This window comes from Rattus norvegicus, chromosome 13, assembly GCF_021556685.1.
Source record: "Rattus norvegicus strain SHRSP/BbbUtx chromosome 13, alternate assembly SHRSP_T2T, whole genome shotgun sequence".
Lineage (NCBI taxonomy): Eukaryota > Metazoa > Chordata > Mammalia > Rodentia > Muridae > Rattus > Rattus norvegicus.
The window spans coordinates 47,370,376-47,383,899 of NC_141546.1; the positions used below are offsets into that span (position 1 = coordinate 47,370,376).

Here is a 13,524-nt window from a genome sequence, read left to right on the forward strand (position 1 = left end):
GGGCCTCACATCCAGGAGGGTGTTGTCTCTGAGGTAAAAACACATTTCTTAACGCACAGCTAGAGACCAAGGCCTGTTTCTCTCACTGTCATTGCTGCCCAGAGATGGTGGAAAAGCAGTCAGGACACACACTTAGAATACCGGTGCCTCTGGGTCAGGACTGCCCTTGGGGTCCACTCAGCTGTTTCACAGGGGCCGAGAGAAGGGAAGAGAGGGGTCCAGCCTCGATGTCACACATCGGTAGCACCTAGGGCTCTCCCGTTCTGGCATTTGATAAACAGCACACTCCACTGTGGCCAAGAGGCTCAGGCACAAACATTACTTGGCTGCAAAGGGATGAAGACACACCCTGGAGGTCACACCTCTCACAGGGTGAGAGGCCACAGTAGAAGATCGTCCATGGCCCTTAGGGTCTGCCTTGTGGCATTGGTGGCCCATTTGAAGTGATCCCGGGGGAACAAACAGGGAGAGGAGCAGAGTGGGCACCTTAGGGAGAGTAAGTAGTGCTCTGGGACCTAGGGTTAAGTGCATTTAGGTAGTTCTGTCAGGCTTCTGAGAGGTACAGGGAGGAAGGAATGGGGCAGAGAAATAGGTCTAGGGAGTGAAGGGCCAATAGGGGGATTGATGAACTGGAAACCAGTTATCCTGGAGACCCGGGGTTCTTTGAGAGCTACCCTTCTGTCCACCATCACTAACCCCAGGAAGGGACAGCCCACCCCACTCCCTGATGCCAGAGGTTAGATAGGATCTTACTTTTTCCACTAGGCAGCAGCCAAAAGGAGTCACCCATGATCAGGATGGAAGACTGGGGCCTCGGAGGAGCCAGTCAGGGGTAATACAAAGGTTAATATAGACGATGCAGGCTCAAGGACATAGATGGTGGGGCCTGAGTTGGAAGTGCAAAGCCAGGGTCTATGCTGTCTGTACCCTGACCTTATGCTTGAACCCCACAGTTCCTCATCAGCCTCCGTCGAAGCTAAAGGTTGCAGGGCCAGGCCAAACAGGGACTCCAGCGTCACTGGGTTCAGCCATGTTTCCCACACTCGATTCCTGCCACTCTGCTTCGCTTCCGGCTCCTGCTTATCCCTCACCCACCTAGCTTGGCCTCACGGGCTAGGATTTATGAGGGCTGCCCTGCCATGGACCCTGGGGTAATAAATCAGAGCAGGGCCTGTGGGTGTGTATAAAAGAAGGCTCAGGGTCTGGGCTACACGGCTCTCAGAAAGCCTTGGCTGGACCAGATGGGCGGGAGGAGGATGCCTCTCTGGGCACTCTTGTTGCTCTGGACCTCTTGTAGCTTCAGTCTCCCGACAGACACAGCCAGCTTTGGACGGTAACTTGGGCAGAGAAGGGGCGGGAGGGTGCGGGAACTGGCCTCTTACTAACGCTCTCAGCTTTTGATATGTGGGGTCATCCAGTCCTTATGTCCAGTCAGCCATGGATGTATCCTCCCGCTCTGACAGTCTGAGCAACTAGCCCAAGGGTACACGGCCATAATTAATTAGGTCCGGGAGGGTTCTCTTTGGAGTCACATCCAGAGGATGGGGAACTCAGACGGTTAGAGCATCCCTGGTCCTTAAGCTCACAACGCAGTGACTGAAGGGGGCACGTGCTTGCTAACACTCCTGGGTAAGTTAGTCGCGGCCCCTCTAGAGTTTTGCAGGTTAAATTCTGCTTCACTGGCAGCGGATGAAGCAAAGCAGCAAGCAGATCTCACCAATCCTCAGCGTGCCATCTTGAAACAGGATGATAACAGAGCCTGCGTCACGGGCTGCTTGGAAGATCTGATGAAATGGTGCACACATCACTGTGGATGCTGTGCCAGGAATGGTGTAAGACACCATGGCCCCAGCGTGGATTGTCACGGAGTGTAGTAAAGGAAAGGCTCCCGGCAGCCCCACGCGGGGAGGATGACACATTCGCTTAGTGCAGTTCCAGGGCCATGGCAGCAAGGTTTCTTGAGACAGGAGTAGGGAAGAGGCGAGACTAGGAGAAGGCTCACCCGGAAGCCGGGGTCTGGGGACTGAGGTGAGGCGGTCCTGAGAGATCTGTGGCAGTGAGCGTTGTGACTCTGCTGGGGCCTAGCACTTGGTGGGTTGCTTTCGTCCTAAACCGAGTCTCCAGGCCTCAGCACCTATTCTGCAGATGATGGTACCAGGGGGCGTCCTCAAGGAAGGTCCGAGGGCCCCCTGGTCTTTGTTTCCCAAGCCCTGCCCCCTTGCTCCCAGGTTTGCAGGGAGCAACTGCTGCAATGCGAGAAGAGGGCTGTACTTCCTTGCACCCCCCCCCCAGGATGAAGGCAGAAGGAAGTAAATGCGTGTGGCAGGGAGCATGGGATCAGCTAGAGCGCAGTGGGCCTCTGTGCTACCTGCTCCGTGTAAAGTATTGTGCAGGCCACTTGAGGGGCTTTCTTCTCAGGGTCATTGCCTTCCATACACACGATGTCCAGCCTCCGATCTGAAGGCTGAGCTGTGACTGCCGGAGGATGGAGAGGTCAGAGAGTGCTCAGCCCCACACAGCATCCTCAGCACCGGGCGGGCGGCCCATTCCACTGCTACCCCCATGGGCTAGGCTGTGGGAGCACTAGAGGAACCCATGGGCTGGCTGTGGGAGCACTCAGGGGAACCCATGGGCTGGCTGTGGGAGCACTCAGGGGAACCATTGGGCTAGGCTGTGGGAGCACTCAGGGGAACCCATGGGCTGGCTGTGGGAGCACTCAGGGGAACCCATGGGCTGGCTGTGGGAGCACTAGGGGAAATGGACCCATGGACTGGCTGTGGGAGCACTCAGGGGAACCCATGGGCTGGCTGTGGGAGCACTAGGGGAAATGGACCCATGGACTGACTGTGGGAGCACTCAGGGGAAATGGACCCGTGGACTGACTGTGGGAGCACTAGGGGAAATGGACCCATGGGCTGGCTGTGGGAGCACTAGGGAAAATGGACCCATGGGCTGGCTGTGGGAGCACTCAGGGGAAATGGACCCATGGGCTGGCTGTGGGAGCACTCAGGGGAAATGGACCCATGGACTGACTGTGGGAGCACTAGGGGAAATGGACCCATGGGTTGGCTGTGGGAGCACTCAGGGGAACCCATGGGCTGGCTGTGGGAGCACTAGGGGAAATGGACCCATGGACTGACTGTGGGAGCACTAGGGGAAATGGACCCATGGGCTAGCTGTGGGAGCACTAGGGAAAATGGACCCATGGGCTGGCTGTGGGAGCACTCAGGGGAAATGGACCCATGGGCTTGCTGTGGGAGCACTAGGGAAAATGGACCCATGGGCTGGCTGTGGGAGCACTCAGGGGAAATGGACCCATGGGCTGGCTGTGGGAGCACTCAGGGGAAATGGACCCATGGGCTGGCTGTGGGAGCACTGGGGGAAATGGACCCATGGGCTGGCTGTGGGAGCACTGGGGGAAATGGACCCATGGGCTAGCTGTGGGAGCACTAGGGAAAATGGACCCATGGGCTGGCTGTGGGAGCACTCAGGGGAAATGGACCCATGGGCTGGCTGTGGGAGCACTCAGGGGAAATGGACCCATGGGCTGGCTGTGGGAGCACTGGGGGAAATGGACCCATGGACTGGCGCCCTTGCTGAGAGCATCTAGGACTAAAGATCTAGGAGAGGAACAGAAGCAGGTTTTATGTTTATCTTCTTTTGGGACAGAGCCTCCCAACGGAGCCCGGAACTCACTCTATAGACCTGGCTGTCCTCAAACTCGCAAAATCAGCCTTCCTTTGCCTCCTGAAGGCTGAAGTTAAAGGCATGTGCCACCACACCACAGAGGGGTTTTCTAAAAGAGGAAGGGTCCGTAAAGTACAGAAAAGCATGGGTCTTTTCAGGAGATGGTGGGAAATAGACCTTTTTGGATATATATTCCCTTCTCCTCCTTTGTAAAGTGGGGAAATAAAAAACACCCATCTGATGGAATGGCTGGGGTCAAATAAAACAGGAGTGAAAACACTCGTAAGCTGTGATGGGACTGTTTCTGCTAGAGATTGCACAGAGAGGTGTGAAATATAAGTAAAGCAGGGAGGTGAGGGCGTGGAGTGCCAGGAGGAAGGTTAGGGCTCACGTTGGAGAACAAAGAAGGCTCTCTGGGTGTCTGGGAAAGCCCTGACCCAGGGCTGGCAGCATCTTCCTCCAGACAAAAAACAGTCTCCATGCCTCTCTGTGCCTGGCAGCCCTGGTAGGAAAGACAGACAGACAGACAGAGCATGGACTGTCTCTGCTTGGCATTTCTGAGTCATCTTCAGTCCTATGAAGCTACAATGTCTTGGCTGGAAAACAGGGAGCTAGCTGTCATGTGGTTTGTATGAGGGCGCGTGCCAGGCAGCTGGTCTGCAGCCAGTAGCAGCTCAGCGGGCCGCTGTTCAAAATTAAATCTCTTGAATTTCCCCAGTCAGTGATGATTGGAGGACAACTGATTTGAGGTGAGGAGTCTGGGGGTTCAGGCCCAAGACACATCAATCCCCAGGTGAGGCACACAGGCAATCTACAGACACTGGTCTACCCGAGGCAGGCTGGGTGCAGTGGGTACATACCACCTGGCTCTGTGACACCCTAGGGGGTACCAAGTCCTTGCAGCCTGCTGTGGGCATCTTCTGCCACCTACAGGCCACCCCTGGTACTGCCTCCCCTGTCAATCAGAGGCGATAGCAAGAGGCAGTATAGACCTTTATGTTCCTATCCAGAACAGTGAGGCACAGAGTAGGTGTTCAACACATGATGATAATGATGGATGGGTGGGTGGGTGGGTGGGTGGGTAGGTGGGTGGGTGGGTGGGTGGATGTATGGATGAATGGACGGATGGACAGACGGACAGACAGACGGATGGACAAACTGCCTTATTTAACTAAAATACGATCTGGGAATTATTTAGTACCAGAATAAGTGACTCCAAGAAGCTCGTACCTTCTCCTGCAGAAACCCCAGGGCACAAAAAGTGATTCGTAATTGCATGGGAGAGGGTTAGTGATAGATGTAGCAAAAAAAAAAAAAAAAAAAAAAGGCAGCCTCTGGTTTCTGCTGACATTGGAGTACTACAGGACTCTTCTGTTTTTCTTCCTCTATCCTGGAGCAGAATCTTGCTCAAGAAAATGCCCTCGGTCCGGGAAATCCTGGAGGAGCGGGGAGTAGACATGACCAGGATCAGTGCTGAATGGGGTGAATTCATCAAGAAGTCTTCCTTTACCAATGTTACCTCCCCCGTGGTCCTCACCAACTACTTGGATGTGAGTGCTGGTTCATCTGCTATTTCCTTCTCTCTGGGCCGAGCAGTCCCCACTCCTTCCACACCATGTCTGACTGAGGCAGAGAGCACCAGAGCGCTCTGTAGAACTCCTACGTGCAGCCGAGGAGTCTGGTGGGGAGGGGCTGTCGTGATTGTTATGCTGTTTGTTTTGTTTTGTTTTGTTCTTGAGACAGGGTCTCCCTGGGTAGCCCTGGCAAGCCTAGAACTCACTGTACAGACTAGGCTGACCTCGAACTCACAGACTTCTACCCACCTCTTCCTCCCAGGTGCTGGGCTTAAAGGCATGTGACATCATGCCCAAGTATTTTAGCTGCTTTTAGTAGGTTATCATGCCCCAGTGAGCCTCCTGTACCCCAGGACAGCAGAGGACAGTGCAGAGTCCTCAGCTCACCAAAAAGAAAGCCAACAGCCAAGAAGGGAACCGGGCAAGGCCCCCCAACCCCGAGTCCCCTGAGCTCCATGTCCCTACTTTTCTCTGCCCACCCCCCGCAGACCCAGTACTATGGTGAGATCGGCATTGGTACCCCATCCCAGACCTTCAAAGTCATCTTTGACACGGGTTCAGCCAACCTCTGGGTGCCCTCCACCAAGTGTGGTCCCCTCTACACTGCCTGTGGTAAGAATCAAGCCTCGTGCCTCTCCCCTGCTCTGCCTGCTGCTCCTATGAACTGCTTTCCCTCAGCTCCACGCCACTGATCCAAGAGAGAGGACGTTTCTCTCATCTTCCTGAATTGGCAACCAAGGTGAATAAGCCAGCCTTGGGAAGTGCCTGGGCACCTGGAAGGCCATTTGCCAGTGTCCCAAGGATTCAGACAGGAACAAATTTGTAAAGCCATTCCAAGTCTTGAAGCTTTTCCAATGATAGCCGTAGTCAATGCCCTTGTGCTGAGGACTTACTCTGTGCCCAGAATCTTCTTTGGCAGTGTATCGGTGTTATCAATGGTTCTAGAATTCTTTGAAACAAATGTCTCAGAAGAATAAGCACTTAAGGCAAAACCAAGAAACACTGTCCTCCACTGGTATACATTTTTTCCAAGCTAAAAAAATACACACAAACTCTCTCTCTCTCTCTCTCTCTCTCTCTCTCTCTCTCTCTCTCTTTCACACACACACACACACACACACACACACACACACACACACACACACATCTAAGTCTTCTAATCATACTACCCATAGCCATCCCTTGTCCTACCTCTGAGCCTTTTACTTAGATCAAAAACTCACGTGCTGATTGGAGCCTGTGTTCCTCTGCTAGAGATTCACAACCTCTATGACTCCTCGGAATCCTCTAGCTACATGGAGAATGGGACTGAATTCACCATCCACTATGGATCAGGGAAGGTCAAAGGTTTCCTCAGCCAAGATGTGGTAACTGTAAGTAGGACCACCCCTATTTACGCCCATGGGACCCATGCGGTGTGGAATAGATGTGCTCCAGCGCCCCCTGGAGCCTGGGAGGTTGAAGTGCAACCTCTTTGGCAGCTTCCAGTAGAGCAAACTGGCTGACACTGATGGACATGGACAAGGCTTTACGTTAACGTACATGTGGGTGTACCTAAAGCCCAGTTTCCTTCCTAGTAACCTGTCAGACTTTGCTAGTTGAGAGCAGGCTTGGAGCATTGAAATTAGGAACCAGGGTTTTGTGGCAGGGCGATTTTGCTTTCTTTCAGTCAGTGCCTAAGCCTTCGCTGCTCTGGCGTCTCTCAGCCCTGCTGTGCCAGAGGTAGGAAGAGACACATATAGGAGCCCAGAGGAAATCAGTGCAAGCCCTTCCCTCTCCCCATGCCTGTGGAATCTGGGGGAGGGGCAGAAAGGGAAGCCCTGGTTATAGTGAGGAAATCCTCAGCCTTGGCTGGTAGGGCTAGCATGAAAGTAGGCCTCGGGGAAGGTGCAGATCACCTGTCTGGCAGGACCTCTTTCTCAGCCCTTATAGCACTAGTCACCCCCCTCTTTCTGGCCCCCAAGCATAGAGGTGTTGAGACAGTGTGTGCACATTTGGCGAGATAGTCTCACCTTCACGGCTGTACAGAACCTGTATCCCTGGGGCCCCTGGTGTGAAAGCCAGAGCAGATCCCAGCCAAGGTTGGGCAGTAACCTCTGTCCCTTATGTTTCTTCTCTCACAGGTGGGTGGAATCATTGTGACACAGACCTTTGGAGAGGTCACCGAGCTGCCCCTGATACCCTTCATGCTGGCCAAGTTTGACGGGGTTCTGGGCATGGGCTTCCCTGCTCAGGCTGTTGATGGAGTCATCCCTGTCTTCGACCACATTCTCTCCCAGAGGGTGCTAAAGGAGGAAGTGTTTTCTGTCTACTACAGCAGGTGGGCCTTTGACTTCAAGGTCAGGGCAGGGAGGGGAGGACAGCTGGGAGGACGGCAAAAGTCCAGTCCAGGATTTACATGCTCCTGATTAGGTGGTCCTCAATCCATATCTAGAACCACACTAGCCAATTAAAATGAATGCAAGTCAAACATTCGGTCCTGAGGGACTGGCCACACAGACACGGCTGGCTTCATGTCTTTGCTGGCACCTTTATCTGTCCTCTCATTGATCCGCTCTGTGCTCTGTTTCCATGCTCTGTGGTGGGCTCCAGGGGTGCACAGTCCACAAGACAATCCCTACCCTCCATCCTCATAGATCTTACTGCCCAGCAGGGGAGACGAGAAATACAGTACAGTGAGTGTCATTCTGAAGCTGCAGATGGTTTTTCAATTCTAGGCCAGGATTCTGGGCAGTTCAGCCAGCTTTGGAGAAGCTGTGGTCAGTGCCCCAGCGGGGCTGGGATCTGCTGCCACAGGCCGGGTTTAGAAAGATGGTCTGAGCTGGAGGTAAAATCATTACTGGTAAGAATAGAGGCCAGGGGTGGCGAGACTGGAAGGGAGGAGTAGACTAGAACAATCTCAGAGGAAGCAGGAATTTCTGGATCATGGCTCCGGCAGATTTCTGTGCAAAGAGAGGCATTGAGCAAATGACACCTCCCGGAGTCTCCTGCGGTCAGTGGTCTTGGGGTTGTGCTTCAAAGAGACCAGAAAAACAAAGTGGCTAAGAGTGAAAGTAGATGTCAGAAAGAGGTGTCGGGGGGTGGGGGAGCAAGTCCACAAAATGTGGGCTGCTCTGGAAAATTCAACAAAGAAGGAGATGTGGGGCAGGGTGTGCGGTGAGATCCAGAGAGAAGAAGGAGGGTGTTCTAAACGCTAGAGGATGCTTGAGTAATGCTGTGGGTAGAAAAGCCATGGGAAGACTAAAATGTGGGGAGCACATGCATGGGGCTCTGGAACAGGACCACAGAAGGAATGAGGCTCCAGCACAGGTAGCAAGCAGGCCTGGTAAGCAGGGGCCCTCTTCCCTTCCCTTGGGCTGAGAAGCAGGAAGACCTAGATAAGTCACTGACTCTTGCACAGAACATGCACAACCTACCACATGTACACATGTGCACATACATGCGTGTATGTTGTGCACATACGTGTGTGTGTGTGTGTGTGTGTGTGTTTCGAATTCTAAGAAACTCCTTCATATATACACGAGTACCTTAAAAACCAGTCCGAGGCAGGCCTGGGCTGAAGTAGCATGATGCATGTGGAGAGGAAAGTGAGGGCAGTCAGCTTTGACTGAGAATGAGAGTGTGGCCCCAGCCATCGTGTGTCCACCAGGGTCTCACCATCTGGTGACTCAATTGCCTGGAGGGCAAAAATTAGCCTCTACTTCTAAACAACAGGGTTGCTGAATCTTGCCTAAGAAGAAGGTCTCCCTTCTGTGTCCCTCTTTGCCTCAGCAGAAATCTTAAGGAGAGAGGAGCCCCAATGGGGCCCCAAGCTCCACTATTTCCCAGACCCTTATCCCAGAATCATACCCACCCTCCCACACATCCACTCATCAGACCCAGCTCCACTAAAGATCTGCCTTCTTCCCTCTACACACTCTAGTCATGTCTGCCTTCTCCCCAGAGTCTGCCCCACACACCCGAGAAAGGCACAATTTACCGCCATTTGCATCTACCCAGTGTCCTTGAACTAGATGGTTTTCTGGGGGGCAGTCGGACAGTCCTAGAAATACTTCGGTTACATTAAGGGAGGGGCCAGCATGGGGAGAAGCAACAGGGTCTATGTGTCTCCTGATGACAGCTTACGACCTTGCCATCTACCCACAGAACCCTTCCTCTGCCCCAAAACCCGCCTGCACCAGACTGGACTTTCCCTCATCCCCTAGTCTCCAGTGTGTCTCTAAGCTTCGCCGCTCTTTCCTTTAGGGAGTCCCACCTGCTGGGGGGCGAAGTGGTGCTGGGAGGCAGTGACCCTCAACATTACCAGGGCAACTTTCACTACGTGAGCATCAGCAAGGCCGGCTCCTGGCAGATCACCATGAAGGGGTCAGCAGTTGTAACCCTTCCAACCATCCAAATGCATGTCACCATGTGATCGGGGCAGGATGGGGATGGGACAGGGGGGCCACCCCTTAAGGCACAGCCACCATCTGCTTTCTGTGTGCTCTGTCCAGGATCGGGGCATGAAGATTTGAGGGTGGGACTGGGATGGAGGGGACTCAGGGAAAGGAGGTGGAGTCTGGAGGCTACCGTGTTGATGGCAAGGAACAGTCAGTACCTTTCTTTAGTGCCTCAGCCCTCCTCCAGGTCACCACCAGAACACTTATATGGCCTCCCATCACTCCCTAAATTGGGAAAGGCATGCAGCCGGGGGTGAGGATGGAGGTGGGGTCTGTTGCCTGTCTAACTGTAGCCTCCACAGGGTCTCTGTGGGGCCTGCCACCTTGTTGTGTGAGGAGGGCTGTATGGCAGTGGTGGACACTGGCACATCCTATATCTCGGGCCCTACCAGCTCCCTGCAGTTGATCATGCAAGCCCTGGGAGTCAAAGAGAAGAGAGCAAATAATGTAAGAGAGCTGGGTGGCGTCAAAGGGCGGGCGGCGGTGGTGAGGGGTGGTGGCAACAGCACCATCTGGCTCCAGCCTGCAAACTGTCCAGACCACACTGGGTCCGAAACAAAGCCTTCCCCTCCTCACCTCTCCCACTCCCTGAATGTACGGTATGTCTCCCATAGAAGGTGACCAGGGACTGTGTCCAGGACTCTCAGTTACAGGGCTCTCTAGTCTGCCTAGAGCCTTCCACATTGACAACACCTCTCTTTACTCCCCCAGTACGTTGTGAACTGTAGCCAGGTACCCACCCTCCCCGACATCTCCTTCTACCTGGGAGGCAGGACCTACACTCTCAGCAACATGGACTATGTGCAAAAGGTGAGGCTGTGAGAGGGGTGGACAGGGGCCACTGAAGGTGGGACAACGTGTAATGTGCAAGTCTCCTAGTACACTCGGGGCTGACGAACGCAGCTCCTGTCATCAGGAGAGTTTGTAGCAATCCCAGTCAGTACCCAGTCCGCATCCCTCGCGCAGCAGATCAGAACTTCTGCAACAGGCACCTAGGTATCGGAGTTTTGTTTCTAAACTTTTTTTTTTCCGGAGCTGGGAACCGAACCCAGGGCCTTGCACTTCCTAGGCAAGCGCTCTACCACTGAGCTAAATCCCCAACCCAGTATTGGAGTTTTAAAAACTCCCCAGCAGATTCATTATGAAGCTATGCTGTGACTCGGTGATGGTCCTCTCTCTCCATTCGTGAGCGGCCCTCTTTCTGGCCCTCTGTTCTTTTCATGCTCCCGGGCTTAGAGAAGTTCAGTGACTTGTTTTGGGTCAAGCTAAGTGAGCCTGTGAACAAGGAGTAGACACACCTTTCGCCTGATGTGTACCGCATTGCCTGCCTGCCCCAGGAAGGCTGAGATTTAAGAAAATGGCTCTGGGAGCACATAGGCGAGAGGAGCCATACACTGAATATAGGTGCTTCACTCCGGTGGTGGGAAGGGGTCGTGTGGCAGGCAATAGAGCAAACTTCCTGCTTCTTGCCAGAATCCCTTCAGGAACGATGACCTGTGCATACTGGCTCTCCAAGGCCTGGACATCCCACCACCCACTGGGCCTGTCTGGGTCCTGGGTGCCACCTTCATCCGCAAGTTCTATACAGAGTTCGACCGGCATAACAATCGCATCGGGTTCGCCTTGGCCCGCTAAGCTCCTCTGTCACCCAGTGACCCTAGTTTTAGGCCAAGCCAAAGCTGGCGTTCCTGGGGGCCATTCTGTCTGGCTCTGCCCCCAACATAGGGACACTGGACACAGAGCCCTTGATGAGTGCTTGTCCCTTCGCCTGCCTGCACTCACCCTTCCCTGCTTTGAGGAAAAACAGAATAAAGACTGCATGTTTACAACCTGTTTCCAATGGATTCTTTTGAGTTTGGAGAAGGAGGGACAGCTGCATGGTCACGCATGGGGAAGACTATGACAGATGAAGCCTGAGATGTAGTTTTGTTAGTAAAATGCTTGCTTTTCAGGTGTGAGGACCTGAATTTGATCCCCAGAACCCACAATTTAAAAAAAAAAAGAGTCGGCATGATGGCCGATGTTTTAATCCTGGCAACCAGGGTGACAGAGACAGGTAGGTACAGACAAAAACAAATCCCTGGAGTTTGATACAATTAAGGTTGTCCTTTGGTTAACACACACGCGCGCGCGCACACACACACACACTCACTCAGAGACAGAGAGACAGAGAGAGAGACAGAGAGAGAGGGAGGGGCTATACACACATACACAGAGAGAGACAGAGAGAGAGAGAGAGACAGAGAGAGAGACAGAGAGACAGAGAGAGACAGAGACAGAGAGAGGGAGGAGGCTATACACACACAGACACAGAGAGAGAGAGAGACAGAGACAGAGAGAGACAGAGACAGAGACAGAGACAGAGGGAGGGGGCTATACACACACATACACACACACAGAGAGAAAGAGAGAGACAGAGACAGAGAGAGACAGAGACAGAGAGAGGGAGGGGGCTATACACACATACAGAGAGAGAGAGAGAGAGAGAGAGAGGGAGGGAGACAGAGAGACAGAAAGACAGAGAGACAGAGAGACAGACAGAGAGAGACAGAGAGACAGAGACAGAGAGAGAGGGAGGGGGCTATATATACACACACACACACGGGGGGCTACACACACACAGAGACAGAGACAGAGAAAGACAGAAACAGAGAAACAAAGACAGAGGCACGGAAAAACACACAGGCAGAGACATAGAGACATAGAGAGAAAGAGACAGAGAGATGGACAGAGGGAGAATGTGACAAAGTAGATTCCCACACACACACACATACACTGATGTTTTTGTGTGTAAGGTTGATGGCTTCTGTCTACTGTCCACCAGATTCACATAGAAATTTTTCATACAATTTTGGCTGGAAAGTTTACTAAGAGATAGGCCCCGTGTCCCTCTAGGCCTTAGGGCTATGGCAGTAGAGTGTTAACGAGTAGTTTAATGTCAATTTGACACAAGCTAAAGTCATCTGAGAGGAAGGCACCTCAATTAAGAAGGGTGCTCCTCTGCACTCTCTGTGTGCCCCATGCCTCCAGAAGATGGGCTGTAGAATTAGTGAATCATGGGTAAGGGTCCAGCCCATTGTGGGCCAAAAAGAGCAAGCCAGGAGGCAACACTCCTCCATGGTCTCTACAGTTCCTGCCTCCAGGTTCCTGCCCTGCTGTTGAGTTCCTGTCTTGACTTCCTTTGCTGATGACCTGTGATGTGGAAGTGTAGGCCAAACAGACCCTTTCCTCGCCAAGTGGGTCATGGTGTTTCATCCCCCAGGCTCCGTGTTGCTGAACAATCCAACCCTATGTAGAATTCCCTGGAAAACTTCTGTCGGCACGCTCCTCTGCACTCTCTATGTGCCCCTGCCCCATGTGACCATTTACAGAGGCAATCTAAGTCGTCACTGTGCAAGAACACGGAATGTCAGACATCCAATGCTCCTACGTCACACGTGAAAAACACATAGAGATAGAAAGGCTAATTTGCCCAAGATAACTGGGTGAAGAATCGAGCAGGGAAGAATCCTGAAAAGCTATCCTAGAATCCAGCCCAGATGACTCAGCTCCTGGGTGGGGTTGGGGGTGGGGGTGGGAAGGAGGGCGAGCTCTCACCTCAATCCCATGTGAGTGGTGCTGGCACAGGGACAGAGCTCCAAACACCTTGCTTGGGGTCAGGTGCACACACGGGCAGTCTTCCACCTCCAGGAATGAGCTCCACAGGCTTTGTTCAGCCTGCTTTCTTATCGAACCCAGGACTACCAGCCCAGGGACGGCACAACCCACAATGGGCTGGTGGAGCTTAAGTGGAGGGCTCTTTTCCCACTCACCCTTCAGGCTGC

At 53.3% G+C, this 13,524-nt stretch overlaps 1 protein-coding gene and 1 long non-coding RNA gene across 3 annotated transcripts; one reads left to right on the forward strand and one right to left on the reverse strand.

The window, feature by feature from the left end:
- Window positions 1–1,219: 1,219 nt before the first annotated feature.
- Window positions 1,220–11,533, forward strand: Ren (renin). Of its 2 annotated transcripts, none has more exons than NM_012642.4 (9): window positions 1,220–1,333; window positions 5,087–5,237; window positions 5,750–5,873; window positions 6,516–6,634; window positions 7,385–7,581; window positions 9,507–9,626; window positions 10,003–10,147; window positions 10,412–10,510; window positions 11,174–11,529. In NM_012642.4, the coding sequence occupies exons 1-9, from the start codon at window positions 1,242–1,244 to the stop codon at window positions 11,333–11,335; spliced, it is 1,209 nt and encodes a 402-aa protein (NP_036774.4). In that variant the 5' UTR covers window positions 1,220–1,241; the 3' UTR covers window positions 11,336–11,529. The 2 variants fall into 2 exon arrangements, with proteins under 2 accessions (NP_036774.4, XP_087436176.1); XM_087580050.1 differs by lacking the exon at window positions 1,220–1,333 and adding an exon at window positions 4,183–4,436 and having other exon boundaries at window positions 11,174–11,533.
- Window positions 4,667–6,636, reverse strand: LOC102550525 (uncharacterized). The gene is made up of 3 exons (XR_015635476.1): window positions 6,485–6,636; window positions 5,225–5,365; window positions 4,667–5,123 (listed from the first exon to the last, which is right to left on the reverse strand). It is a non-coding gene; the product is annotated as an uncharacterized LOC102550525 (long non-coding RNA).
- Window positions 11,534–13,524: the final 1,991 nt, after the last annotated feature.